The sequence below is a fragment of the Zasmidium cellare genome, assembly GCF_010093935.1.
Source record: "Zasmidium cellare ATCC 36951 unplaced genomic scaffold M409scaffold_37, whole genome shotgun sequence".
Lineage (NCBI taxonomy): Eukaryota > Fungi > Ascomycota > Dothideomycetes > Mycosphaerellales > Mycosphaerellaceae > Zasmidium > Zasmidium cellare.
Window position 1 is genome coordinate 190,341 of NW_022986981.1, and position 27,881 is coordinate 218,221.

At 52.6% G+C, this 27,881-nt stretch overlaps 13 protein-coding genes across 13 annotated transcripts; 4 read left to right on the forward strand and 9 right to left on the reverse strand.

Moving 5' to 3' along the window:
* Positions 1-39: 39 nt before the first annotated feature.
* Positions 40-1,296, reverse strand: M409DRAFT_27489 (uncharacterized protein; the record flags this gene model as incomplete). The annotated part of the gene is made up of 1 exon (XM_033808594.1): positions 40-1,296. The coding sequence occupies one exon, from the start codon at positions 1,294-1,296 to the stop codon at positions 40-42; it is 1,257 nt and encodes a 418-aa protein (XP_033662997.1).
* A 252-nt stretch (positions 1,297-1,548) lies between these two features.
* On the reverse strand, positions 1,549-2,598 carry M409DRAFT_58552 (uncharacterized protein; the record flags this gene model as incomplete). The annotated part of the gene is made up of 2 exons (XM_033813942.1): positions 1,549-2,227; positions 2,393-2,598. 2 exons carry the CDS (start codon positions 2,596-2,598, stop codon positions 1,549-1,551), a joined length of 885 nt encoding a protein of 294 aa, XP_033662998.1.
* A 1,093-nt stretch (positions 2,599-3,691) lies between these two features.
* M409DRAFT_27490 (uncharacterized protein) lies at positions 3,692-4,951 on the forward strand (the record flags this gene model as incomplete). Its single annotated transcript, XM_033808595.1, has 3 exons — positions 3,692-3,839; positions 3,895-4,158; positions 4,206-4,951. 3 exons carry the CDS (start codon positions 3,692-3,694, stop codon positions 4,949-4,951), a joined length of 1,158 nt encoding a protein of 385 aa, XP_033662999.1.
* Positions 4,952-5,609: 658 nt separating this feature from the next.
* Positions 5,610-6,498, forward strand: M409DRAFT_27491 (uncharacterized protein; the record flags this gene model as incomplete). The annotated part of the gene is made up of 2 exons (XM_033808596.1): positions 5,610-6,420; positions 6,470-6,498. 2 exons carry the CDS (start codon positions 5,610-5,612, stop codon positions 6,496-6,498), a joined length of 840 nt encoding a protein of 279 aa, XP_033663000.1.
* A 232-nt stretch (positions 6,499-6,730) lies between these two features.
* M409DRAFT_27492 (uncharacterized protein) lies at positions 6,731-7,834 on the reverse strand (the record flags this gene model as incomplete). Its single annotated transcript, XM_033808597.1, has 1 exon — positions 6,731-7,834. The coding sequence occupies one exon, from the start codon at positions 7,832-7,834 to the stop codon at positions 6,731-6,733; it is 1,104 nt and encodes a 367-aa protein (XP_033663001.1).
* A 1,338-nt stretch (positions 7,835-9,172) lies between these two features.
* On the forward strand, positions 9,173-10,299 carry M409DRAFT_69327 (uncharacterized protein; the record flags this gene model as incomplete). Its single annotated transcript, XM_033818239.1, has 2 exons — positions 9,173-9,591; positions 9,639-10,299. 2 exons carry the CDS (start codon positions 9,173-9,175, stop codon positions 10,297-10,299), a joined length of 1,080 nt encoding a protein of 359 aa, XP_033663002.1.
* Positions 10,300-10,307: 8 nt separating this feature from the next.
* M409DRAFT_27494 (uncharacterized protein) lies at positions 10,308-11,372 on the reverse strand (the record flags this gene model as incomplete). The annotated part of the gene is made up of 2 exons (XM_033808598.1): positions 10,308-11,148; positions 11,200-11,372. 2 exons carry the CDS (start codon positions 11,370-11,372, stop codon positions 10,308-10,310), a joined length of 1,014 nt encoding a protein of 337 aa, XP_033663003.1.
* Positions 11,373-11,836: 464 nt separating this feature from the next.
* On the reverse strand, positions 11,837-14,793 carry M409DRAFT_69329 (uncharacterized protein; the record flags this gene model as incomplete). Its single annotated transcript, XM_033818240.1, has 6 exons — positions 11,837-12,334; positions 12,387-13,174; positions 13,244-13,799; positions 13,855-13,949; positions 14,007-14,328; positions 14,635-14,793. The coding sequence occupies 6 exons, from the start codon at positions 14,791-14,793 to the stop codon at positions 11,837-11,839; spliced, it is 2,418 nt and encodes an 805-aa protein (XP_033663004.1).
* A 1,187-nt stretch (positions 14,794-15,980) lies between these two features.
* M409DRAFT_27496 (glycoside hydrolase family 2 protein) lies at positions 15,981-19,311 on the reverse strand (the record flags this gene model as incomplete). The annotated part of the gene is made up of 5 exons (XM_033808599.1): positions 15,981-16,063; positions 16,124-17,748; positions 17,801-17,864; positions 17,914-18,141; positions 18,198-19,311. The coding sequence occupies 5 exons, from the start codon at positions 19,309-19,311 to the stop codon at positions 15,981-15,983; spliced, it is 3,114 nt and encodes a 1,037-aa protein (XP_033663005.1).
* A 1,047-nt stretch (positions 19,312-20,358) lies between these two features.
* On the forward strand, positions 20,359-22,139 carry M409DRAFT_69331 (uncharacterized protein; the record flags this gene model as incomplete). Its single annotated transcript, XM_033818241.1, has 4 exons — positions 20,359-21,063; positions 21,127-21,321; positions 21,373-21,457; positions 21,511-22,139. The coding sequence occupies 4 exons, from the start codon at positions 20,359-20,361 to the stop codon at positions 22,137-22,139; spliced, it is 1,614 nt and encodes a 537-aa protein (XP_033663006.1).
* Positions 22,140-22,415: 276 nt separating this feature from the next.
* M409DRAFT_27498 (uncharacterized protein) lies at positions 22,416-23,387 on the reverse strand (the record flags this gene model as incomplete). The annotated part of the gene is made up of 2 exons (XM_033808600.1): positions 22,416-23,262; positions 23,317-23,387. 2 exons carry the CDS (start codon positions 23,385-23,387, stop codon positions 22,416-22,418), a joined length of 918 nt encoding a protein of 305 aa, XP_033663007.1.
* Positions 23,388-23,686: 299 nt separating this feature from the next.
* M409DRAFT_27499 (uncharacterized protein) lies at positions 23,687-25,669 on the reverse strand (the record flags this gene model as incomplete). The annotated part of the gene is made up of 2 exons (XM_033808601.1): positions 23,687-25,114; positions 25,163-25,669. 2 exons carry the CDS (start codon positions 25,667-25,669, stop codon positions 23,687-23,689), a joined length of 1,935 nt encoding a protein of 644 aa, XP_033663008.1.
* Positions 25,670-26,354: 685 nt separating this feature from the next.
* On the reverse strand, positions 26,355-26,928 carry M409DRAFT_58560 (uncharacterized protein; the record flags this gene model as incomplete). Its single annotated transcript, XM_033813943.1, has 4 exons — positions 26,355-26,384; positions 26,443-26,570; positions 26,625-26,796; positions 26,848-26,928. The coding sequence occupies 4 exons, from the start codon at positions 26,926-26,928 to the stop codon at positions 26,355-26,357; spliced, it is 411 nt and encodes a 136-aa protein (XP_033663009.1).
* Positions 26,929-27,881: the final 953 nt, after the last annotated feature.

A 27,881-nucleotide genomic window follows, 5' to 3' on the forward strand; every position in this document is an offset into this window, starting at 1 on the left:
ATTGTTGGGAGCTTCGTATAGCGTCCAATAGTTCCATTGTCATTTCAACACAGACACAACCTGTTCCTGCTGCATCCGCAACTCAAATTCATCATTCCTCTCCCCTGATTCCTGACCAATCTTCCCAACCCACTCCCGCCCATCCAACCCCCTCCTCATCCTCCCCGTCCAAACCCACCAAACCCCAACCACAGCCGCACTCAAAGGCACCGCCACCACAAAAAACACCCACAACCACCGACTCGCAATCTCTCCACCCCCTTGCGCTCCCCAATCAAACATACTCATACTGAAAAAACTCGCCACCGCCGTCCCGGGCAGGAACACCATCGTCATGATCGCAATCGTCTTCATGCTCGCATTATCACTCAACGCGAACGCCGCCATGCGGCGGGACGCTTCGGCGATTTCGAGGTTTCGCTCTTCGTTGCGGTGTTGGATTAGGGCGCTTATGGTGGCGCGGGCGTTGGAGATTCTTCCGGGCAGGAAGTCGAGATCGAAGGCGCGGGCTTCGAGGGCGGAGGTTTGTGGGGAGAGGGCGGGCCAGGGGGTTTGGGCGTGTTTGGAATGCGAGACGAGGGTGGAGATGGCGGAGAGGAGGGTTGACTCGAAGCGGGAGCGGCGTTGGAGGGCGAGGTGGGCGAGGTGGCTAGTGTGGAGGGTGGTGATTAGAGGGGAGAAAGACTGCGTTGTGGTGGCGGTTGCGAGGGTGCTCTCTACGTGTTCGATTTGGTCGAGGAGGTGCGTGAGTTTGTTGGAGATGTGGTTGGAATGTTGGCGTAGAATCGCTTGGGGGAGGTTGATGATCTGTAGTCCGGACTGTCGCCAGCTGGAGGGACTGAGTTCTTCTGCGAGGATGGAGGTGGGTTCGAAGCTGTCGTTTGTGTAGGAATATATACCCTTCACGACCGTCCCTTTCTTCGACATTGCGAGCGAGCAGAACGGCTCGTGATCGCTCGGAGTCTGGAGTATGAATCTTGGAGGTTCATCGATTAAGCCAGCGGCTCCTCCACCTGGGTTTTGAGCGAGGTTGTAGTAAACCTCTGGCCGCCAGATTGCTGTTTCAACGATTTTCGGCGAGAATGGGACACTGAATCCGCGTCGGGGATGTCGTTGCGTAGAGTCGAGTCGTATGGAGAGGATCTTCATCGCTGCGTCGGAAGGAGACGAAGACCAGTCTTCGATGTCTATTTCTCGGAGTGCTGTTGTTTTTGGTGGCTTGGACCCGCCGTCGGTGGAATAGAATTCCAGGCCCGTGACGACAGGATATCTAGGGCCATCTTGTTTGTCTGTCATATTTGCGGCCTAGTCGTTGTGTTTGAGTGTGGTGTTAGGATCGAGGCTATCTTTTCAGCAGGCAGTATAGGAGGTGTCGTCGTGGTCCCAAACTCTATTTCGGCGCCGTTCACATGTGGCGTCCAATGACGTGAATGCTTCATAAAGGCAGTGCTATGCAATGAAGTGGCAGATACCCAACAGAACCAGGCAGGTAGTATGCTATATTCCTGGGCAACAAATCGTTCCGTCCGAACCCAAGGTGATCTCGAGTCAAAATCGCTCGACCGGCATCTCCACCGGTGACCTCGTTCTTGACCATCTAGCGGCCAGTTCTTGCTTGGGCGTTTTGGTGTATAGTTCCGGCCTGTCGTAGCAAGCGTTATTGTATGCGGGAGGTTCTTGTGGTGTTGCATCCACCATCGATCTCGCCAAAGGTGTACTTTTGGTTCTTCCCGACCTCGTCTTCCACAAAACCCACGCCGCAACGGGCAGGACTACTCCCACAGACGCTGCAACTACAACACCTGCAATCATGCCAGAGCTGATGCTTGTCTGGTGATTCTGCGGTGCATTACGATCGATGCCTTGCGATATTGTAGTCGATGTAGGTGGTGCTGGTGTCAAGACTGGCGTCGAGGTCGAAGTCAATGATGCCTGCGCATTCGTTGTGGTGGAGAGGCTTGTCGAGTTCGCAGAAATTGCCGCCTCCGTCGCTGACTGGCTGTTCGTGGAGGCGCCATGTAAGATACTTGTGGATGAAGCTATTACTTGCAGGCGTGATTGTTGAATGTTGCATCTAACGAACGATGTTGAAGCGTTGTATCCAGGGGCGCAAGTGGTGTATTGTGGGCAGCAGGCTTTGTCAACTCCAGATGCCAACTCTGTACAGCTCACAGCTCCTGGCCGTCCGCATGCCGATGAAGTCAGGTCAACGTAGCATCCTCCTTGACTGGAAATAGGTAAGTGTGAGGTACGCCAGGGATTGTTGCCTTACTGACCTTTCTGTACAACACCAGCCAAGTCCAAGGTATTTACTACATTGAGGATACTGCTGATCTTGGTTGACACCTGCAAACGATTAGACATGTTCACGGGAACCCGTTTCGGTACACACAGCAGTGTCGCCCCAGGTGTGCAAGTACTCCCAAGCCAGCCCGCACCGAAAGCATCGGTACACAAGTCTTTCTTGTGAAGTGCATGACTCTGATCCAACATCGATTCTTCATGCCATAAATGGGTGACTTGGGCGAACTCTGCGACTGCAGGTAGAAGAACAGAATGTCTTGCCAATCCGAACAGGAAGCTTAGTAACGAAACCATGCTGACGTGCTTGAATAGTAGCAAGAAACAGGTAAGAGAGGTGGGTGGTAAGAAAATGAGGTGGAACCAAGAACAGTGGTGTAGCGACTGACTGCGAGAGTATGAAATCTCGCCCGAACCCATCTCCTGCTGCGCCGTAGGCATGCCTATAGCCGCTGACTTTGGCGGATACGCACGTGAGAGGTATCAGTATCAGTCGCTTCGTGCCTAAGTTCTCCACCTGGCTACTTTTACGACCTTTCGTTGTCTACTGGCCTGCGCCTCGACTGAACTGTCAAGGGGAAAGAACTCATGCGTCACCAAGACCAGTTGCTCTGGGCCCGTCTTCGTCCGGGCTGGGCGTCCTTTATCGATGCTTTCTTGGCAAAGCGGTATGCACAATACTGTTGCGTACAAGATCTTCGAGTGCTGCCGCATTGATACGAAGAGGAAGGTGTTGGCAATGCGACATTAAAGTGAGGAGGGAGAGAAGGCGTGGAGTCTGCGGCATTTGCCAAGGCCCCAGCCGAGCCGAGCCTAACCGATCGACGTGCTAGCCCCTTTCTTCCAAACGTCTTCGCCAACTTCCCAGCCCGACTCAAAACTCCGTCTCAACCTTTCGACTTCATACTGCGTTTCTTTGCGCGCAACAGCGTCTCGCAGTGCAATTGAAGTCACTGAATTGACCAAGACGCGTCAGCCAGATGCCTTTGCGTCCAATCGCCCTTCGCGACGACAATCAGCTCGAGATCGAGAACTCTCATGAATGCGAGAAACTTTCCTTCATCACAAAGTAAACCTTCATAATCACAGACATGCAACGATCCCCAGAGTATCCAATGATGAATCGCTGCCTTTAGGTTGGCACCAAATCAGACTATCCATGCCAAAAGCTCAGCATCAAACCGAATTCCCCAAAACGCCGGGGACAGCCAAGGTACATATCGCCAGGTGCCCTGAATTAGCAGTACGGCTTCCCTGGATGGCTTCAAGGATAACGACAACGGCTAGACAACTCCGTCCTCCGAGACAGAAACACTCCTGATCTCGATTCTTCAACGGCATCTCACCATGAGTGCTTCTGAGTTCCTTTTCGTCTTTCGGCGCAGCCAAAATGCCACTGTTACTGGTTGTCGCGATACCGACTTTCGTTTGCTCTCTGCTCTCTCTCATCGCTGACACCATATTTGCGGTCTTCTATTATGCGCTGCCTCCGGAGAGACACTACCGTCAAGCGCTGATTGTGAACCTGCTAATAGCTGGTCTGTCACGAAGAGTGCTCACCATATACGCCAATTCGACTGACCGACCGCGTAGATTGGATCAATGCGCTTAACAACACCATCTCTGGCGCTGTTGCGCTGTCCCGACGCAATGAGGAGAGTCAGCTCACCAGGGGCCCAGCTTGCACCGCGAACGGATACATTGGACAATTCTCCGTGCAGGCGATAGATTTCAACATCTTGATCATCTCCTTCGCAGTGCTGCTCACTGTTCGCCAGAGTTCTATCACAATGGAGCCCCCTTGGTGGGCAGTCGTGCTTATCTGTATCTTGCCATGGATACCCTCCTTGATTACTAGTAAGCCGCTTCAGAACTACTGCCACGTACGTGCTCACGGCGTTCAGGCAACATTGCCCTCGGCCTTGATGCATATGGCCCGGTCAGTGGCAACTGGTGCTGGATAAAGCCCAATCTTGTGCTGCGATATACGCTTACCCATGGCTGGAGAATTGCCATCTTCTTTTTAACGATAGGCATCTATACCTATGTTTACCTCTACTTGAAGCGAGTCTACGGCAAACTCAACCTCAGCACAGACAGCAGCGCAACACAGGATGATCTGGACCTCAACATGGCCGAAGAACTACCCAACATCAAACAGCCGGCACACGGCCACGTCCGTACATTCTCCGTCGCCACGAACCACGACAGCGACGAACAACCACTTTCGCCAACCCTCAGACGTGGTGGCCCCAGCACCGATGGCATTGCGCCGTCCAGTTCTCAGGTTGCAATGATTGGGAGGAAGTCACACGGCGATATCCAGCGGGTCAATACTCTCGGAAATACGCAGGCTGCTGCAAGGAAGAAAGCATTGCGGAAGATGCTGCTCTTGAACGGTTACCCCATACTTTACGTCATTCTCTGGATCCCTGGCATCGCAAACCGTATTGTTGAGACTGTTGGCGAGTCGCCAGTATGGCTCAAAGCTCTCCAGGCGTCAACGCAGCTCGTGGGGTTTGCCAATGCCCTCACGTACGCCTGGAACGAGCAGTTGTCCAAGAGGGTCAAGAGTCGATGGGAATTCATGCGAAGGACGAACCGGCGACCCACAGTTCTGCCCTCGAGGGATACGACTGGTTTCGTCTAAAGAATAGTGACCGAGACGGGAAAATATGTTTCTTGAAGGATGTAGGTCAGTTCGTTCAATGCATCAGGTTTGCTATCGCCCATTCACAACTTAACACCTCGAGTCGGCCAGATCCACAACCACGAATGATTTACCACACCTCGATCACGGAACGCGACGTCAGGAATCTGAATCCTTGGAAGACTGCGTAGCGGCCCAAAGTCGATGGAAGTGGAGCAGCAAGACAAAAAGGGGATTCGCCAGAACTCGGGATTTGCCGCCGTCACCTGTAGCCGCCCATACCGTTCAACCGCCCACCAACCCCAAACTGCATGCTCGGGCAGTCCTTCACATAGGAGCTCCAAAGACATGGCGCACCAGTCAATGCCGCTGCTGCGGCGTCGCGATATTGCAGCCGAAAGCCTGATGTTCTTGACATCGGTTCGCGGCGACCTCAACACATCCTAGTCGGGCCCACCTAAGAGTGGCACAGTACCGCATGGGCGACTTTACCAGCCGAGATGGAGGCGCTGCCCTTGTCGGCGCCTACCCTGGCCGCTGATTGCAAACAGCTGAATGCTACTTTCCGCGCCTTGCTCTGCTCTGCTGAACCTTTTCACGCATGTACGCAGAGTCGACTGTGGTGTAAATCGAGTGGCGAGGTCCTTTCCTTGAGACGATGCTCCCAACAACCGCATCGCACGTCACACGAACGCGAAGACTTGGACATCTCTGGATATGTTGCACTTGCCTGCTAATTCTGTTCCTCGTTGGAAGCCGCTCCGCACACTATTCACCGTGGCCATCCTCATCTTCTGGAAATGCGCAAGAGCCGTTGGGCAACGCATCCTCTCAGACACTCGACGTCGACCTCATTGTAGCAAGCCAGGCAAAAGACAACACCACCTGGCTGCTGGATGAGTTTGCAGACTGGAGAAAGCTCATATATGTCACCGACGATCCCAAAGCAGCCCTGACGGTGCCGAGGAACAAGGGACGAGAGGGCATGGTGTACTTGACACACATCATCGACAATTATGATGAGCTTGCCAAGATCATCATCTTCTCTCATGCCAATCGATATCAGTGGCACAACGATGATTCTCTGTACGAGGGCCAGCGAGTCCTGAGTCGGCTGCGTTTGGCCCACATCCAGGATCAAGGCTACGCGAATCTTCGTTGTGTTTGGACTCTGGGTTGTCCGAGTGAAATACGGCCACATGTCGAGGCTGAGGCTCCTTCGCCTGCTTCGGATCCAGCATCCCGCAATGCCAGAGCTGGGTCTTTCTACAAAAACGCCTTCGAAGAGCTTTTGCCTGGAGTCACAGTGCCCGATGTCGTTGGGGCAGCCTGCTGCGCACAATTCGCTGTGACTGCGGAGAGAATCCGTCAACGTCCAAAGAGCGACTACGAACGATATCGGACTTGGCTGTTGCAGACTGAACTCAACGATGATCTCGCTGGACGAATCATCGAGTACTTATGGCACAGTAAGCCATACCCAGTCCAAGAAGCTCCATAAACTGCTGACTATGCCAGTAATCTTCGGCCAGGATGCCGTCTTCTGATGCCGTCTTCTGTCCGTCGGCGCAGCATTGCTACTGCCAACTCTACGGCCTTTGCGATCTCGAATGCGAAGAAGAGGGTGTCTGTCGAGAGTACTACACGTTGCCGACCACCACAGAATTTCATCCAGGCTGGCCTTCGATCGACCTGAATGGGCAGTGGCGGAACACGACCCAGATGGCCATCGAGTACGATCTCAGATATCCCGCCTGAAGCCGTTCCATTTCCATCTATTCACAATGCAAACGCACATCTTGTGTAAAAACCATCATCCCACCTCCAGTCCGTGGCTGAGCGGCGAGCCCTCTGAGCCTTAACACGGTATATGAACTTCGTAACATCCGCCGCATCAGTGGACCCAAACACCGTTGACATCTTTCGAAGACGCTCCAGGTGTGCCTCAACCTCTTCTTCGCCGATACCAAAGCCGATGCCAACATACATCCCGATGATTATGGGCCAAGAAAGGAGCTTCCAGAGCTGGGTGTGCAGCGGCCCTTCCGTATCTACTGCTGCGCTGTCGAAGAGCGACCGAAGGTGCTGTGAGAGTGTTTGGCATGCAACGTGTACTCGCACTTTGTCCTGAGGAGTCAGAGGAGTTGCGCAGGATAGGAGGAAGTAGAGCAGCGTCGCAGAGTGATAGCAGGATGCGTAGGAAGATAGCGCCATTGCATCGCGTTCTTCCAGACAGTCTTCGGCTTTCCGTGGCAATGTCTTGCCGAGATCTGATACACTGATCGCCCACTTCGTTGCATCGAATTCTTGAATCATGTCCGATAAGTCGGTCAGTTCCAATCGCAGGCTTTCATCTCCATTCGTTGACCGATGATTCAGCGAAGCTCGCAGGATGTTCAGTCTTGCAATCGCCTGGATCAACTGTCGAGGACAAGGTCGACTGCACGCAAAGACATCGTGGTCAGTGTCGTCCAGCACATCAACATACTCGGCATGCATCGATGCACAGGTATCGTCGATCAGTCTGGAGCTACACATCGTAGCGCTGAACACGTCCACTATGATGAAGTTGACCAGGATCCTTCGCAAAGGCCAAATTCGATCAAAGCATTGCTTAAAACCGCCATTCAGCACCAAGATTCTCCTCGAAGCCTCCAGATGCGTGGTCCATGGGCCGCCACTGTACAGATCGGCCGTCATCATAGTCATCACACAGCTGAGCACAATGCCATAAGGGTCATTGGCTGCCCTAGGGAGGGCGTTCTTCAACTCCCTCAGTCCGCTTCCTCGATATTGGCATATATCGGCGACGGTGAATGGGTCCACGCCAGCTCTGTGGGCTTGCATACTTTTCATCAAGGAGATCCAGACGTGCTGAAGCATTTTTGGAATGTGGTGTCTCCAGTACTCGACCGGTATCTCGACCCTTTTGAAGGGAGCGTGGGCTGGTGCTATGTCGCTGACGACGACTGTGTTGTAGAATTTGCAGGAGTCGATGACGTGAAGATCGTCTTTGTCCATCCATTCGAGGTGGTATAGAGACGGTGCTTGGCTAGTCAATGCTGTCGACAGAGTGTGAGTGTCAGTTCTCGAGACTGCACTCCGTTTTGCGATTTTGGCTTTGACAGAATCATTTAGATTGACATCCTCGTCCCAGGTAAAGTCACTTGATCCGTTCTCCTCGATGCGAGTGTCCTCAACATCTTTCGAGCGAACGGAATAAACACACGTCTCGCCCCGCCGGGCACAAGTTCGACAGGTTGGTCTATTCTCCGGGCACTAAACAGATGGTCAATACGTGCATGGCTTGATCTCCAATCGAATCATCACTAGCCTTGACTTTTCTGGCCTTGCATGCTAAGCAGCCTCCACGCGACTTGTTATGGCTCCGCAGCCTGGGCTTGTTGGTGATAAAGACTACTTCTGTCGTGGGTGTAGTCGTCGAAGACATGGCAGTACTTCCGGACTATCGTCAATAGTCAATCTCTAACATCTGTGGCTCGTCATGGCTGCGAGGATCAAGTTGAAGTCTTCAAAAAAGCAGCAACGTCCACTTCAGCCATAGCATAGCCTCAAAGGTACCGGTACACAGCAATTTTGTGTCTTCGCTTTCGCTCTTGCTGTATGCAGTGGCGTCTGAGACTGACATAAGCCAAGATGAGTGGAAGATTCCAATCAGAAGTCCTTATGATCGTCCAAGGAATAATTCAATGGGTGAGGCTCGTAGACGACATACCGGTCTTGTTCAGCCTGTGTATCCTGGCAATTAATGCCTCGAAGGATGCGGCAAGAAGAGCCGAAGAGGATGACGTTGACAGGGGAACGCGAGATGAACTCCGGCGTACTATAGCAGTTACTTTCACACTTCAGTGATCACACTTCTCACAGCTGGAGGCTCTGCATTGACAACATCATCAAGTTGAGGAGGTGTTACTCTGCTTTTCCATGGCCGCCATCGCTCGACGATAGCCACTCAGTCACTCCATTAGGAAGTACCTGTGGCCGCCGATCTCTCAGTCAGCCGCAATGGATCGCTCAAGACACCTCTGGTTGGCCGGCAGGTGGCCTATCTGAGAGCACAAGAAAGCCCACTGATAGCGGGGACGATGCTCTCGCCGTGGCTACAGAATCTTGTATAAGATGAATTGAGTTCTGTGCAGCAGGTATTGACCGTGATCGGTAACCGTACTCTAATCCATTCCTCATCCATTCCTATCCACAATGACAGTCGACATTGGTGTCTTCATCCCTATCGGGAACAACGGCTGGCTCATCAGCAAGAACGCGCCACAATATGAACCCTCTTTCGAGCTCAACAAGCAAATCGTTCAAAAGGCCGAGAGCGTCGGGCTTGATTTCGCTCTATCGATGATCAAACTTCGAGGGTTCGGAGGCGAAACTCATTTCTGGGATGTCAACTTGGAGTCCTTCACTCTCATGTCGGCCTTGGCTGCTGTGACATCGAAGATCAAGCTGTTTGCATCTACAGCCATCTTGACACTACCTCCAGCGATCGTGGCGAGGATGGCGTCGACGATTGACTCGGTCGCCCCTGGACGGTTCGGTATCAACATTGTCACTGGATGGCAGTCTGCGGAGTATACGCAGATGAATCTCTGGCCAGGCGATGCTTACTTTGGGTTAATACTAAAGCCTCGTGGTTATAAACTCGACTAACGATTCTCAGGTATCGTTATGACTACGCCACGGAGTACGTGCAAGTCTTGAAAGACTTGTGGTCCACAGGAGTCTCGAATTTCAGGGGCAAGCACTTCACAATGGAGGACTGCAAGCTTGCTCCACAACCCTCGAGCCCGCCGAAGATCGTTGCAGCAGGACAATCTGGTCGTGGAATCGAATTCGCCTCTCAATATGCAGATTTCAACTTCGCTCTAGGCGCCGGTTACAACACACCTACAGCTTTTGCCGAAGCTGGATCGCGTCTCGTTGGTGCAGCCAAGAAAGTCGGACGCGATGTCGGCTCCTACGTCCTTTTCATGGTCATTGCTGATGAAACCGATGAAGCGGCTGAGGCGAAATGGAATTATTACAAAGACGGTCTGGACGTCGACGCCGTTGCTTGGATGGCATCGCAGGCTGGGAAGGATGTCAAAGCTGACAACAACGCTACCGCCACTCGACTCACGCTTCCGGACAGAGCTGTCAACATGAGCATGGGCACGCTCGTGGGTTCCTATGCCAAGATTGCGAGCATGCTGGATGAAGTGGCGGGGGTGGCTGGGACGAAAGGTATCATGATAGTCTTCGACGATTACCTAAAAGGCATCGATGCTTTTGGAGAGAAGATACAGCCCCTCATGAAGAGTAGAGAAGGCAAGGCCCCGTAATCCGACAGCTAGTCCTCTTGAATGCCGCACAACTTATTGCTCAACTCCCACAGTTTATTCTCGTCCTCAGGGTTGTAAATCTGTTGACCATGCCCAGATCTCCAAGCAGGTCCTTCAGGTGTTGCCACACCAACCTCGCCAACATCGTCAAGGTATATGCCACCTCGACCCGCAAGTTCCTTGGCCAATGCCGCCCACACCGTCGTGGCCGCCCCCTGCTCCGGACTCTTCGTCTGTGCCTGGTATTCTGGATTGCCAATAGCATTCTTATAGAAGTCCGCATCCTGAACATGACGCTGCAAAGGAGTCTTGATGCTTCCCGGATGAAGACTGAACGCCCGCAGATTCGAGTCTTTATAGCGACGATCCAATTCGTTGGCAAAGAATATGTTCGCTAGCTTGGATCGCGCATATGCTATTCCCGGGTTGTATTCGCTCTTGGAGAAGTCGAGGTCGTCGAATGGAAGTCCTGAACAGTTTCGATGAGAAGTTGAAGACAGCGATATTACCCTAGATGGAAATTCTGGAGTTTCTGCGGACAAAAGCGCTGGCTTCAAAAGCTGGAAGAGGAGGAAATGTCCCAAGTGGTTCGTTCCGAACTGAGATTCATGTCCGTCGACGGTGGTGCCCTTCGGACATGCCATGATGCCGGCGTTGTCGATGAGGATATTCAGTTTGGACTCCGCAGCCAAGAACTTCTGCGCTGCAGCACGAATGGAGTCGAAAGAGTCGAGCCGCATTTCAACGACATGGATAGGCCGAGATGGATCTGTAGCGAATTCGCTGGCTACTTGCTCGCCCTTCTTCGTGTCTCGAGCAGTGATGTAGATGTTGGCTCCCGTAAGATACCTTCAAAGGTTAGCTACAAACGATGTCGTTCTTTGCATTGGACAGACTTACAAGGCTCGAGCAGTTTCGATCCCAATCCCTGACGTACATCCGGTGATGAAGATAGTCCGTCCCTTAAGGCCACCAACTAGTCCCTGATCTTTGACAACCTCTTCTGCTGTCGGTCGCTCATCACCAGGGCCTTTCAAGTTCTTGTGTCGATCTGCGTATGGTTGGAAAGGCATTCTTTCTCGATCACCAAAAAGGTTTTCCTTGTACAGTACGGATTATTGGACTGAGGCAAGCTGGCCGTTTATATAGTCCTTCCTCCGGGACAGCTGCAGCTAATGTAAGAACTGCAGGGCTGAGGTCAATGCAGGTCAGCGCTGCAAGACCACGTACTTCCGTTTATTCCCTATCGCTTGCAGGTACAATGATATTTAATATCCAAATCGGTCGACAACGTCCACGACATCAGCTCTAAACAACTTCAGCGCGAAAGCGAGTCTGAAGATGAGGTTTAGTGACGGACAAGGTGACCGCTTTGGGCGCGGGCTCTGCGGCCGCACTTTGCCACCACATTAAATGCGGCCGACGAGTCTCAATGCAAATCTAGGTATGTGCTCTCACAGCATCGAAATTTGTGAGATGAGGTAATGGCATTAATCGGTAAGAGGCATTGAGCAGATACCGCCCAAAAAAACACGCCCTACACAGCCTGATCCGCGCCCCTGACCGGCCTCGTAGGCGGCATCTCTCGCTTCAACCCAAACCTCACCCTATTAACCTGCGTCATCAAATCCTTCGTCGTCGTCGGCATCCTCATAATCGTCTCGCGATAGCAAGTCTGCGTCTCCCACTGATAGCTCACACCAACAGCCCTCTGCATTCCGCCTTCTTCGCCGGCGAGCAAGAAAGCAACCGGCGGCCGAATCGCTTGAAACATTGTGACTTCCATGTTACCCGTGTCGACGATCGTGAAGACTCGCATCTGGCCTGGTGTGGCGTGGGTGGCTTGCGAGACCAGGCTTCTGACTTCGGGGTCGGTGGTTGGGTCGATGCCGATGCATTCGTCGTGTTCGTTGCGTTTGTGGCGGGAGAGCGGGGACGAGTACGGGGACCATGAGAGACGACCTAAGTTGGTGCCAAAGACTTGCTTTTCGATTGTTTCAACAGGGAGGTAGCCTTCGAAGCCGAAGAGCCAGGGCTGTGGATCGTTAGCTCACTGCCGGTTCATCTCGTTATAGCTGTGGGCTTACCTGCGTCTGCCAGAACTTGCCACCGTATAGCAACTTTACGAACCAGGGAGCGCCGATGATGGCGATCAAGGAGTAGATGATGAAGACCACGCCCACGAAAGTATACGTGTCGCCAGCAGTCTTATTCGAGGGCCTCAGCGCATTCCCAGCAGCGAGCAAACCAATCGAAACATAGAAGAACAGCGGCGCCGAGTGCTGCAAGAACAGAGTAAATGTCCGCTTGAAGTTGGCACGAACCTCACTCCTGACCACCTCAAACGACTTCCACCGAACATTGGCTCCACGCAGGCCGTCGATGATGACAGTGTCATCGCGGCCAATACCGGCGATTTGACAAGTTGGGTAGATGTCCCACAGTTTGGAGTTCCAGGCGTCGTCCATGCAGCTCCAATGCTGGGTTGGATTCTTTGGTAAGGTGCTGATGAGCCGTTCGAGGAGCATGTCGCTGTCGTTGGCTAAGCTGAGTCGGGCAAAAGCCTGGAATGCCGTGTCGCTTCTGTCGATCTTGGGTCGCAGGCGCATCAGGCCCATGAGCGCATACGACTTGTCGCCATGAAGGTGCTGAGAAGTCTCGCGTCCTTGGAGGCACTGCAGTGCCAGAGTAACAAGTTCGAGACGGCCGAGGATGATGCTCCCTTCGTAATGGTCGATGAGCTGGCGAGAGACTTCTGCGTCTTTCCAGACAGTTTGTGCGAACTGTCTCTTGGTGATGGTGACAACGTCGTTATTCTCGCGGGAAAAGACTTTGATGGAGTCTCCAGGGCTTAGGAGGACCTCTGGCCATGTCCCTGTACGATTCGATCACATTAGCGAACGGCACCCATGTGTTATGCAGGCTTTCAGGAGCTTCGACTTACACATGCGTGTTCCCCACTGCACCAGCTGCAAGTCGAATGAAGGAGCCGATTCCTTGTTGTTCGGTCCCACAGCAATGATGAGAGAATGAGCACCACGGATCACATCGCTGATGCGATAAACGTCCTGCTCAATCTCATCTTTATCTGGCATACAGCTGCAGCCAACCCAATATGTGTTGAGACCAACTGCCCTCGTAGCCGTCTTGGCAATTGCATGCAGTGCTTTAACGTCAGAATCAGTGTCGTTGTCGAACTGATCAGCAGTGTAGGCAATGAAGACGTAATCGAGCGGCTTTCCCTTGTTGTTCTTCTCCCAGTCTTCTGTCTTGATCCGCGTCATCTTGTCATCGGCAGATAGGACGCAGAGATATCTAGGACGAAGAGTACGCTTGATTTCTGGATTTGTCGTGTGGTGAGTACGCCGGCCAGCAATGGTCAGGCAGTCGTCTTCGAAAGTGTTTCGTGCAGCCTTGGGATAGTTGTAGAACTTGTATGGGAAGGGATCATAGCGACCGCCGTTGCGTTCTTGTCCTGAGGCATTTCCGGGGAACATGAGCTGAAGTACGATCAGTGAAGTTCGTTCGTACTTGTGAATTTATGTCGATCCGTACCATTACAGTCAGTGCCGCGGTGGCAGGTATCCACTTGGCAGCAGCATACCAATAGTCGGAAGCTGGGGTGTTCTCGTCGATGTAATTGAAGTGGTCTACGCAACGAGTCAACTCAATACCTTTTCGCAAGTCAACCAAAACCTCCATCTTACTCAGTGGCCACTTGGCAATGCGCAGCATGAAGGGACTCGTATTCCTCATGAACGTCCGAAGGTGGGTGGTGTTGTTGGGAGAGCGATAGATGTCGTCCGTGGCTTGTACACACAGAGGTTTTGCTCTTCCATCGTATGGCGAGATGTATCGGTCATCAGGATACCACTTCTGTTTTACACGGCCCATGATATCTCGAACGAAGCGCGGGCCGTTGGATATGTACTCATATTGAGGGCGGAGATGTGCATTTGGGTATTCCCAACGATACTTGGTATTTGGATGGCTGAGGTTGCGATAGTTGGCGACATGGACGTTGTTGGGCTACAGATTGTCAGTAAGAGATGATAAATGTTTTGAATTAAGCGTCGATACGATGATCTACGTACATTTGATCCATTGCCTGATACATGTTGTGGTAGCGCAGTCTAAGTTTCTGGTCAACCTTCCGTGTCTCCCCACCCGTCAAGAGCAAAGATGGCGAAGAATGCGTACGACGATGGAGTCCCGTTGCGAGGGCTGTGAGTTCGAGCGATAGTCGTCAACTTTGATGACGTTGACCGTCTTCTCATCGTACTGGATCCTCATCAGATTGCGACATTGTCAAAACATCACTTTGAAGTCACTTACCGGCTGCTCTTCTGGACTTCCCGGACCAACATTGCTGAATTGACGAGGAGCAGCGTGATCGATGATGTCCCGTTGCATCTCAGGGGCTTGGCCTGGAAGGCGACCACCTCCGTGTCGAGGAGGAGCTTCCTGTACGCCATGCTGTAAGTGAGAGCTCATGGCAGCAATCTCTCGACGACTCACATAAGGCGCTTGCTCCACTGGCATACGACCGCCGCCGTGACGAGGGACAGACTGTAATCAAAAATGAGTATGACCACCCAGTAGCAAGGAACTTCCATCGATCTTACCATCGTAGTGCTGTGCAGTGCTCACGATTCAATCTTCTTCGTCAAAATCCTTGAGGACGTCGATCAGGAAAGGATCCAACAGCGCAACAACCATATTATATCCCCCCCTCTTGCGAACAATCAAGCTTCAAAAAAGGCAGCCACCACACCCCAAAGATTCCAGACCCAATTCAGCTCCGCCATCAACCAAACCGTGTCTCGCGAACCGGTAGCCCCGAAGAACAAGTCAAGCCAGTAACCACCCAAAACAGACAGTGCGAAAAGGCTGTCAAGCCGTCCCTACATCCAATCTTAGCCCCCCTAAGCGAGGCCAGCAGGGGTATGTTGAAACCAATCCGGCAGCCACTATTGCTTTGTGTAACCTATCTTGTCCCAATGTGGAATGTGTGGTGCTGGGGGCGAAAAGAGGGCGTGGTAGCCATGAACCGTGGATTTTCCCACGGTATTGGCGATGGCTGCAAGCGCTCGTGCCTCGAACCGATGGGAGAGATTGCTAGCTGAGGTGGTGATATATTGAATGCTGCTACCCGACACTCTCGGGTCAGGTCTCTCTTTGCTTGGCAAACGCCACCAGCTTGAAGACTTCAAGCAAGGAAAGCGAGCTGAAGTCGATAGCCTGATGCATTGCGAGTGTCCTGTGGTCGCATTGACAGATGTGTGGAAGACATCTAGAGCGACGCCTTGCATGCTTGCTGCCTCTTGATAGGTCATGCATGTCTCACTGTGATGGCTCCTCATCGTGCCAAGGCTCGATATCGTCCAGCTCGGCGAAGACTTGATGTGCCACGAGTGGCCTATTTGCCTTGACACCTAATAATAAGCATTCATCGCCTGACCCAAGCATATCCGCATCCATCTCATCAGGGCGCGATACGGCGCCCCTGACCAAGAGATACAACCCAAAGGTGTGCGGACTGGAACGTGGTCAATGATGGAGCCTCGATGACACTGGGCGCGAATGTTGAAGCCTTCTATGGATTCTGTTAGCGTCTATGTTCTATTGCTGATGAAATCTTTCCTCGTTTTTCAATTCGTCAATCTCCGTGACACCTGCGTTCACTGCAATAGGATCGTGAACTCGAAAGGCTCGGTCTTGAGCGCATACTCCTCCAGAGTCTTCGGGCCGCACGACCCAGTCCCTGCGAAACACACAAAAATTAGCACCTTTTTCCAAATCCGAATATTGAGTCGACACTTACCCAGTCCATGGTGATCAGCATCAAGCCTCAGGATGACATCCTGCTGCTTCTTCTCCTCAAGCTCATACGGGTGTTGAGCCTTGTCGATGTCTTGAACATCGTAGTGGCTGGCCATGAAATCGAATAGGTGCCTATCGTTGGACTCGGGAGATTTCACAAACTGGGCTTTGAGCTGGGTGTGTGGCGACGAAATCTTCAGCCAGCGCGTGTCCGTGCGGTTCGAGCACTCTTGAGGGAAGTCAGGGTTGGCCCAGAGGCGGTCGACGTTCGACACGAAATGCTTGGCCACACGCTGAGAGAGCTTCATATCCTTGTAGCTCTCACCGGGTCCTCGACCAAACCACTTGATCTGCTGAAACTCCTGCGGCAGACCGAATGTCACTCCGATTCTTGGCAAGGTCTTCGGTAGGTTCTGACCTTGCGGTGTGCCCTTCACATTGATCGAAACGGCCCCTGATGATGTGAATTTGTACTTGGTCACCAGGTTTATGCTCCAAGACAACACAGGGGGAGCGAATCTCTGGTGGATGACAATAGTAACTTGATCCTCGTGGTCGTGCAATTCCACACTCCGTGTTTCAGTCTTCGCAAGATGCAGAACTCGGTCTTTCCAATCGCGTCCATCGCGAGGAGCATCATTGTCAGTCAAGGCTCTGTAGAAGTTGGGCTCGAGAGGTTGAGAGATGATTGCTTTGCCACTCTTCTTCCACGAGCTCAGATGTCCTCGCACAGTGTCCAGTTCCCACTGCACATTTTCGCCCTCGATCGAAAGAATTGTGCCAACGCTCTTCGCTTTCAGTGACGGCTTGTCAGCTGATTCCGCCAATTCAACTTTGGCAGGCAAAGTAATTGGTATCTGAAGAAGGGCAACTTCATGGCCGCTTGCCGCCCAGAGTGTATCGTCTTTCAATTTGAAGCTGAGGTCCACAAGCGTCTCCTTTGTGGCATCGGAAGCCACGCTAGGCAGCTCAATATCGGCTATTGTTCCAGGCTGAATGTTCGCAGGAATATTGACTTGGCCTAAGTCCTTTGAGCCATCTTCAGTGACCACAGTCGCGAAGCATTGGAGGTAGTCCAACGTCTCAAAGTCGAGTCTGTTGATGATCTTGACAGATCTTGTGGAGCTGGACACGACCTGAACTGGCTCCACAGCTTTCTTGTACTCTATCAGAGCACTCCGAGGTGAGTGATCTGAGTTGAGAACGCCGTCCATCACGAAGTTGTAATCATTTGGAACGTCACCAAAGTCACCGCCATAGCCATAGAAGGGTTTGCCGTCTTTGGTCTTGGTGAGTAGTCCGTGGTTCGCCCACTCCCACAGCCAGCCTCCTTGAAGCTTCTCGTACTGGTAGAAAGCATCAACATATTCCTTGATATTTCCAGGTCCAGTGCCCATCGCATGAATGTACTCGCAGAGCACCAAAGGCTTCTTCTTCGATGAGTCCTTTCCAAACTCGATGATTTCAGAGACATTTGGGTACATTCGAGAATGCATGTCCATGTCTTCCGCGGTCAAATCTGGCTCATAGTGAATCGGTCTAGAGGAATCATAGTCTTTGATCCAGTTTCTCATGGCAGTGTGGTTCCCACCCTTGACGTGGAATGCTTCATTCCCCAAGCTCCAACTGCAGTAATCATTACTTCTGACTCGTGAGGATAATGGCGAGAATGACTTACAGAACTACTGATGGGTGCAACTTGTCTCGGTGGACGAGCTGCTTGGCCCGGTCAACGTACGCATCTGACGACGATCAGCTTGGCGAAAGGATGCGCGGGTGTGTGGTTCTCACCCTTCCAATCAGGGTTGTTAGATGTCCACTGTGCTGCTTTGGTCCTCGTCAACTTCTGTCTCTCGAAGAATGGCAAAGATTGCTCGTCAGGAGGCAATGCTGCATCGGCAATCGTTTCGAAGCCGTGACACTCGAGATCTGCTTCATCCATCACGTATAATCCTAGTTCATCTGCGAGATCATAAAGGCGAGGGTCGCTGGGCTGATGGCAGGTCCGAAGAGAGTTGACTAAAATCAGAGTGGTTAGTGGTAAAGCCCAATATTGTAGTCGTGTACATGCTTACGGTTGTGTGTCTTCATCAACAACAAATCTGCTTTCATAAACTCGTACGGCACTGTTCGTCCTGAGAGTGGGTGATGCTCATGTCGGTTAGCGCCTTTAAACACTACCCTCTGTCCATTGACTTTAATGAGACCGTCCTTCAACTCTACCACACGGAATCCAACGCGGTGGGACACGAATTGGTCCTCGCCTAATGACAGCACCAGTTTGTATAGGTACGGAGTTTCTGCTGTCCACTTGTGCGGATTGTCGACCGGGATCGAGAAGTTGACATCGTCGACCTCTTGCGATGAAGAAGTCTGCGATGACTTCGCAATCTCGGCACCAGACGCATCAAGAAGCCTCAGCCTCACCTCTGCCGAGCCATAGATGCTCGCAGATACTTTGAGAGTGGCATTCTCATACTTTTCATCCAAGAGAGTCTGGACAGACAAGTCCTCGAAGCGAGACTTCTTTGGAAAGCCCAGGAGAAAGACATCTCTAAAGATTCCAGATAGCCACCATTGATCTTGATCCTCAATATACGAGCCATCCGTAAATTGGTATACTCGGACGGCCAGAAGGTTGTCCTGTCCCTGCTTCAAATAGCTGGTCACGTCGAACTCTGATGGGTTCCGTGCAACCTGTGAGTAGCCAATCTCATCTCCGTTGATATATACGTGGAAGCCAGAGTCCACGCCCTCGAATCTAAGTCTCAATTGATGGTCATGGAGATGCTCAGGCACTCGAAAATGGGTGATGTACGATCCGCATTCATTCTCCACATAGGGCGGGTTCGGAGGATCCACGACGAACGGAAACTGGACGTTGGTATAGTGAGGTCCTCGTCCAAAGCCTTGCATTTGCCACATGCCCGGCACTTCGATATCGCTCCATTTCGAGCTGTCGAAGCCTGTGGCGTGGAATCCATCTGGTGCTTCGAATGGGCTCTTGGAGAGATGGAACTTCCATTTGCCAGACAGAGAATGTGCCTTGGCCTTGCTGATGTCCCGGGAGAGGGCATCGGCTTCTGAATTGTACAGGTAGAAATGCGAGCGTGGCTCCAGAGTGTTACTGTGGAGGACCTTGAGGTTTGCCCAGTCAGGCCGCTTGCCTTCGGTGGCAACGTCACCCATCTTGCTTGCTTTTCTGATGCTTGTTCGTTGGTTGATTGATGGCGAAGAGCTTCCGCTTTTCAGTTACGCATATGGAGTTCAGCAACTGCAAGTACGCACTCCTTCGATTCCTACCTTGTTCGATGCCAAGCTGGAAGTGGTTCTCAGACGTGTACTTCCCTCCACATCCCGCAATCGAGGTAATGCACAACGAGGAGACAGACAAGTTACAAGCCTACTAGAAGATGGTCTGTCTTGGCCACGGGTCTTGTGAGGTGTCGCAAGAGGAGACGTGCCAGAAACAGAACCCATACCCGCCACGTTGCAGCCATTGGCCAATCAGAGCGCGAAGTTCATTCGGCCGTTGCTATTTCTCCTCCAACCGCAGATTTGCCGCTCGACAACAACGCCCGAACTCCTCTCGAGTCAGGAGAACCATCTCGCCCACACTCACGCGACCAGACCATCCGCATGTCATTCTCCGCACCCCAGATCTCGCCTGCGTTGGCGTCGCCGTCAGGACAGGCATTGGCGGTGTCCGCCGAACTACGAGACAGGGGACATCAGAGTCTGGACTGACAGCCAGTTCCCAGCTTGGATCCCCTCCAGAAACGTTCTCTTCCGGACTCTCGTGCTTCAGGCTTGCTTAATTGCTTCGGATGACATTAAAGCGAAGAAGTCGACATTTTGAAGCATCCAAGCCTCGCACTTGTCCAACCAATTCTTCCGGCACGCCTTGGTACTGACGGCCAAGGACCGGCTAGCATCCTCGGCAGCATTGAGGTCTCGTGCCCATGTGAGCCAAGCGACCAAACACAGCGTCGACAGCAGCGTACGTTGCAGGGAGTCGAAAACCACGCGAGTGTGGAGGAGTTGGGGAACCCGTGGCTATCGACCACCTGGGGTTAAGCGAAGTCTGTGTGACGACGATGATATAGAGTTCCAACATCCTCGTCTTGATCCTAGGAAGCCCCAAGTGTGTGAGTGCTCCTTGTTTCAACTCGTGTCCGCGACTCCCGGGCCTCGATCTTTTTATTTTGAGAACAGCCCTCCGGTGCGTCGATCATCATGGCGTCCGCCAACGAGAAAGATTTCAAAGAGGCCATAGGCACTGAGCATGTCATCGACGACCAGGTCAAAGGCCCGGCGGTTAAGGAGGCACAGGTCGCCTCTGTGGCCTTGACGGCGGCCGTGAATGCGCAGAAGCCTTCGTTATGGAGCAAGAACATGACACAGCTGTACTGCCTCATGGGCGTCGGATACCTGGTCTCGACAATGAACGGGTTCGACAGCAGTCTGATGGGCTCGATCAACGCCATATCAAGCTACCAGAAGACTTTCGGTCTGGACGGCGCCGGCAGTACGACTGGAATCATCTTCATTATCTACAACTGCGGACAGATCGCTGCCTTCCCGTTCTGTGGCTTCTTCGCTGACGGATACGGTCGAAGGATGTGCATCTTTGTCGGGTGCCTTCTGGTCCTAGTCGGTACTGCCATCCAGACGTCTGCGAACAGTATGGGCCAATTCATTGGAGGTCGGTTCGTGCTTGGCTTTGGCGCCAACATTGCCTCTGCTGCTGGGCCAGCATACACCGTCGAGCTGGCTCATCCGGCTTACAGAGGCACAATGGCTGGAATGTACAACAACTTCTGGTGGCTTGGAAACATTTTAGCTGGATGGACTACTTATGGCACGGACCTGCACTTTCCCGAATCTTCCTGGGCATGGCGGACTCCCACATTGGTTCAATGTGCCTTGCCCAGTGTCGTTGTATGTGTACTCCGTTAAGACGACAAGACATTCGTAAAGACGTGTTGCTGACAGTTTTATCAGATGTGTCTCGTCCTATTCTTCCCCGAATCACCACGCTGGTTGATCATGAAAGATCGTCGAGAAGAAGCCGCTGCAATCCTTGCCAAATACCACGGTGACGGCGACGCCAACGCACCCATTGTGACTTTGCAAATACATGAAATCACCGCAGACATGGCTGCAAGCCGTGACGACAACCCGTGGTGGGACTTCAGAGTACATCACCTCTGAGCACACAGAATTCACAGAAAGCTAACACCCATCCAGGAACTCGTCCACACACCCGCAGCACGCTACCGTCTCTTCATGGTCATCGCAATGGCCTTCTTCGGCCAATGGTCCGGCAACAACGGTACCCATCCCCATCCCCTTCCCTCATCAACCTGCCAATAATATCTCGTCCAGTCGTCAGCTACTTCATGCCCCAAATGATCGAAAACGCCGGCATAACCAACACCTCCACGCAACTCCTCATCAACGCCATCAACCCAATCTTCAGCATGATCGGCGCCGTGTACGGAGCAACTCTCCTCGACCGCCTCGGCAGAAGGACGATGCTTCTCGCTGGACTCACCGGCGGCCTGTTCTGTTACTGTCTCCTGACTGCTTTCACGGCGGAGTCTGAGAAGAACGACAACCTCGCATACGGGACTATCGTCAGTATCTACCTCTTTGGGATATTCTTCGCTTGGGGCTGGACGCCACTTCAGACGCTTTATCCGGTTGAATGTCTCGAGAACCGGACACGAGCTAAGGGGAGTGGTCTGAACTTCTTGTTCTTGAATGTCGCTATGGTCGTCAACACATACGGTATCAGCGTTGGTATTAAGAAGATCGGCTGGAAGCTGTATCTTGTCTACATTGCTTGGATCATTGTTGAGCTGGTGGTCATTTACTTCTTTTTCGTGGAAACTGCAGGCAAGACTTTGGAGGAGCTGAGCGAGATTTTTGAGGCGAAGAATCCGAGGAAGGCGTCGACGAGGAAGGTCAAGGTGGAGATGGATGAAGCGGGAAATGTTGTCCATGTTGAGTAGATTACAAACAGAGACGAGAGCGAACGACCAGTAATGGTCCGAGAAACTTCCAATTGTGTTACACCTCGACGCTAACATGTACCATAGTCGTCGAAGTCTTGCTGCAGCCATTCTCATTCGTCCTCTCGCCATCATTCAGCCATCCGGTGCAATATCATGTTCTCTGATCATGTTCAGCCGCGTCGCGCAGCTCCAATGCATCTCATTAGTCTTCAGCCAGCCCCGATCACACGTTGTAGCACAGGAATCGAAAGCTAAACCAGCGCCACGCATCGCCTAGCTCCCATCGTCGTCGCCTCGCTTACGCTTCAGTCGCCGCAAAGCACGCGCAGATCCCTCGCCACCATCGCTCACAGCTCGGCGCAGTCCTTCGTCGTCTTTCTTCTTGAGCGTCTCATACTTCTCCTTGAACGACTGTGCCATCAGCTTCTCTTTCTGTTGCTTTGCATGTTTCACCTTTCTGTCCGTGTGCCATTTCTCCAACAGATATGAGCGTATAGCAACGTGATCGTTGGACTGTACTTCGCCAATTCTGGCTCGGAACTCTCGCATGGAGAATTCCAGTAGTGGGAGCCCTGCGAAGCATTCGATCTTCCCTCTGTGCGTCTGCGGTTGTATGCCATGGAGCACAACCACTTTGAGCTCTTGAAGGTTTCTGAAGCCCATGGCTACATGCTTCTCGATAGAGCCCCATGCTAAACCCAGGAGCAAACTCAAGCTCTTGATTGCTCTCTTCTGAAAAGCCATGATCCGATATGCAAACTCCCTGAAGGCTTCATCCCCGACTTGAAAGCGATTGGTAGAGAACGGGATCAGAGCCGCCTCTTCATAGACCTGGCGACAAGTTTGCAGAAGCTGAAGGGGCAGCCGGATCGGCTCCTTGTCGTTGCATGGGTACGAATACTTTCGAAATGTTGAATAGAAGGGCCGCTTAGCTTTTGTTACATGCTCAAGCAGCCCCTCAGTGCATTTCTTCGCGGAACAAACGGTATATCGCTGTTGATGTGTCTTGGGATCAGTCCATAGATGGATGGTGCTGTTGCCGAGAGCGTAGAGGAAGATTCGGTTCCGGATCTCAGGTTGGAGATTGAGCAGTGGTGATTCTGTGGAGTTCCTGTCCGAGCTGCTTACCTGTCAGTATCTCGAGGAAGTATGCATGGTAGGAGCAGCGACGTACATCGCTTGCAAGTCCTCGGAGGGGTTGGTGGTGTCCGTGGGCACTGTCGTCAGCTGCCGCTTGGTCACCATCTTGGAAGTGGCTCGTTGCGTTCGGAGATGGTGTTTGGTGTCTGGATGAAGCAGGAGTGGAAAGAAGTGAAGTCGACTTTACAACGCACGTGGCCGTCGCGCTAGTGACGCGCTAAGACACTAGTGAGTCGCAGCAAACACAGGTGAAGGCAGGAGCGACTTCCGGGCCAAGTGAACAGAATATACACGAAAAGCCCTCAACACTATCTCTAACTCCATGCCTTTGCGCCTGCGCTGATAAACTCACAATGCCCACTCCAGTCTCCCTAATGTCCAAATCACGCCCCTATACAAGTCTTTCAAGCCAACCTCTTCGCAGAAGCCACACCACGGCCAACAGTAGCCGCGCCCTTCACATGATTAGCACCACCCGTCTTCTGCTGACCAAGCGCCGGTGCACTGATGTCTCTCCTCTCCTTGATACTCACTCCTTCAATCATCTGCTTTCGTGGGGTGACGTGGCCGTTGGCGATGGACTTCGCACGACCTCGTCGGTATGCTATAGCTGCCAGCGCGGCTGCTCGGTCGAACGTGGGAGCTGATCCAGATCGGTCTCGTGGGGATAGGGGGTTTGGAGTCGGGGGGATGAGTTCTGCATCTTCGATGGCACAAGTCGATGAAGGCTTGACCGGTGTGAAATGCATGGGTATCGTAGTTGTGTGAGTGATGGTTCGAACGGATCGCTGTTGATGGAAAGGCGTAGGAGGTTGTGCTGCAGCTGGTGTCTCAGGGCTCGATGGGGCCAGCGGGACTTTTGTTGTCGAGCCAACTTCGGGGACGTCTTCTTCTGCTTCAAGCTCAGGGTCAACTGGGGTCGGATGTGGCGCCTTTGGTGTCTCTGCTTCTGGCAGTGCGGTCGGTTCTGATGGCTGTGGCTCATCGATCATCGCAAAGCTATGGTCTGCTTCCTCTCTGGCGGCTTCTTCAGGCGTATGCTCCATATCCACATCCTCGTCATTTTCCACTCGTGTGATGATCTCAGTCTTGCTCTCATCCATGGCAACGTCTGCGCTGTCCACACGAAGAGGTTGGCAGAGAACATCGCGCATGCTCTTCCTGATGTTCTCCATCGCTTCCGTAAAAGCATTTGAGATGCTCAGTGTATCGTTGTGGCCTGGCTGGGTCGATCGGCAATTGCAGCATTGAAATCGGCATTCCGTGCGCAAGAAGTCTGCTAGTTCTTCCGCATGCTCCCTCTTGATCCTCTCCATCTCCAACTGCTCCTCAAGGTGCTTCAGCTCGAGCATCTTCTTCGTGACCACGCCGACATTCTCCTTGTCATCTGACCATGGAGAAGGCTGTCTCTTGGCCGGAGACCGTCTCTTAGGCGAGCTCAGCAAATCGTCGTCTTGATTCCCGCCAGGGAGTGCGATCAAGCCCTCTGCTGCTATGCGAGCGACCTCTTCCTCCTTCAGGCTTGTCTTCAGCGCCTCCTTCTCCTCTTCCACGATCTTCATCCGCGCCTGTAATTTCTCGAGCTCTTCTTGGACTGCCACCAGCTGGTACTGCGCATCAAAGGTCTGCTGTTCGCGCACCTGTATCTTTCGCTTCTCCATATCAAGGTTCGACTGTGCGACGTTCAGAGTACTGCGCGCAGACTTCAGTTCCTCTTTCAGCTTCAGGATCTCAGACGAGGATTTGAACGCTTCTTTCCTGGCTCGCCGCACTTCCTTCTCGTAGACTGAAGATTGCGACGCATGTGAGTCTTTGAAGGTGGTGAACTCCTCCTGCGAAGACATTAGCATAGCTCGTCATGTTTCAGTTCTCCACCGTACCGAGACAACCTCCAGCCTCTTTATGACCTTCCTCTCCCTATCGCGACCCTCATCGCCTTCCCGCTTCAACCGCCGTATCTCCTCTCGCATCCTCTTCACATCGCTCTCAGCCTCTTCTCGCGCAATCTGCGCGCGTCGCAACTCAAGCTCATGCTTCTTGCTCCTCTCCGCAATCTCAGCATCCCGGTCGCGAACGTCCAAATGCTCAAAGCGCTTAACCAGGCCTTGGACGTCGCTGTTGGTCCGCACATGGCTTCTGAATTCGGGCAATGACGGCGATGTTGGTAGCGATGCTTTGGTGGGACTGAATCTGGATAGCTGCTTTGCCTTGCGAAATGGCGATCCCTTTGGCGACGCATTCTCGGTGGCCTCGGGCTCTGCGTAGGAGCTCTTAGACGTCATGGTCGAAGCGGTAGATATTTGGCGGGTGTTGACGCGCTCGGGCGACAGGGCTTGCAGTGCACTCGATTCCCGCGCGGGAAATCTGAAGGTCGAAGGCGATGCCATAGCAGAATTTCTGTCAGGATGACGACTGTGGTGTGAACATGTCCCGTGGTAGAAGTTCTGCCAAAAGTGTGTTCTTGGGAGAGAAGATCCCTGCAGCACCGGTCGATTTGTTTACCTTACGCGCTTGTTCCGCCCCGGCTGTTGCTACCCTCGGCCTGGTCCGAGCTTTTCATGCGACCTCACCTGACGACCACGACACCTCCATCAATTCAATGCTTCAATTCAACAACAGTCTCATCAAGATGGCACCTACATCCCGACGACTCGCAAGCTGTTTAATTACTCCGAATTGCGACGAAGAGGACGGCCGCTCTTGGGATTGAAGGGATGATGATTCCATGTGTTCCGACGAGGACATTGACAGGTTCATTGAGAGCAATTCGCAAGAAAAGAAAGTTATTCAATTTCAAGAGCCATGCAAGGCAACCAGGTTGGATGACTACCCTACTGAATACTCCCTACTTTCTTTTCTCTTTTATAAGACGCTGCCCCATAAAACACCCAAACACCTCAATTTTTCTGGCATTAGACCATTCCTCGTCAAATCGTCTTCTGCTCAATCTTCGCCAACAAGTTTCCAACAAGGAACACGAATGGGCTCACCAGGCTTGTAGACATTATCGCCGCTTCAACCGGAAACACTGTTGCCAATCCTGTTCGCCTCGTCCGTATTGCTTTCAGGGGCTTACCAGCAAGGGCAGCCCTGGAATTGACCCTAAGATGGCACGTCAGTACCTTCTCTTCTTGCTACTCGATGAGTTGAGAGCACTTACCCAGCCGCACTGGCCTCCTCCCCAGCCCTGGTTGAAGCCATTGCATTGCCAGCACTGGAGCTGCGGAGGACAGCCACCGTTGCCATTGAAGCCATTGCCTTGGAGGCTGACACCGCCGCCACCGAAGCCTAGCCAGAAGTTAGCGAAGAAAATTCTCACTTTGGCGGTTGTCCAATACTCACCGAATGCGGTCAATCCGTTCTGGTTGCCGAATCCAGGCTGTCCCCAGTTGTTTCCAAGGCCGCCTGGACCACCAAAGAATTGCTTTCCTTGCTTTACCTGTTGGGCCTGCTGAGCTTGCTGAGCTTGCTCAGCCTGCTCGGCACGAGCCATGATCTCAGCGCCCTGAGCTGCCTATTTGCTGTCAGTGAGTCTTTCTCTGCAGTTTGTTCACGATCCACGCACCTCAGGGTATGGCAGTGGGTTTGCAATAACGCTGGTGGCAGCGAGAGAGGCGAGGGCGGCAGCGATGAACTTGAACTGCATGTTGGCGAAGGGTCAAACGCGTTGTTGAGCGAAGCGAAGAAGTGGTTTCCGGTGAAGCTGATTGATTGAATGGCCTTGTAGACTGTCGAGTCGTTGCTGGATGAGAGGTCGACAGAGTGGCTCTGCTGGCCATCTTTATATCTTTTGGAGAGCCAGTTGAGTCGACGGAGCCGGCGGATTGATGTCAAGGTCAGTCCACCCTCCGCGTCCTTCATTTGGCAATCCTGACAGCATCATCGTCTTGGTATCTTCTTATTGAGCAAGAGCACCATGGTTTGTGGTGGGAACTGCTCGCGTGGACTTACACAGCTGATACCAGTCTTCAGGAACAGACTCCAGGTACCATCGTCTACATAGGCCTGACTAGACCGACAAAACATGGCAGAAGAACATTCGATCCGCTTTTCGGCAATGCTATCCATGCAGAAGACGTTCGGTCTGAGCTCTGCCACGCGACGCACGGAGATGAGATGTGTCTGAGGTTCGGATAGAGTTCAACTCAGATCCAGTGACCAGCCTTATAGACGCCACTTTTAGAAACACCACCCCTTTCAAACCATTCTATACGAAGAACCTCACTAATCTTATCCAACTCCATCGACGCCGTCTTCGCTTGCATAAATACCTCCGATCCCCACCGCACCGTCAGACGGACTTCCTCCCACCAGGCTTCTCCCACGTGCAGATCACACACAGGCGCACGGTCCCCAGGCATGACGACGTTTCAGAGTCTTCGATCGAGCAAAAGAACCCAGCACGTCTCACCGGATGCACCTCTCCGCTAGACGCACAAGAACACTTCAAACATGATCGACTTGGCTCCACCTAGGCAGGAACGCTGCCAACGTTATGCACGTGGGCTATCCATTCTCTGGCTGCCCGATGTTCGTGAGGGATGTCTGCACGACGGCAAGACTAAGAAAGACCGAGACGGAGTTCGGCGGGCCCAAAGA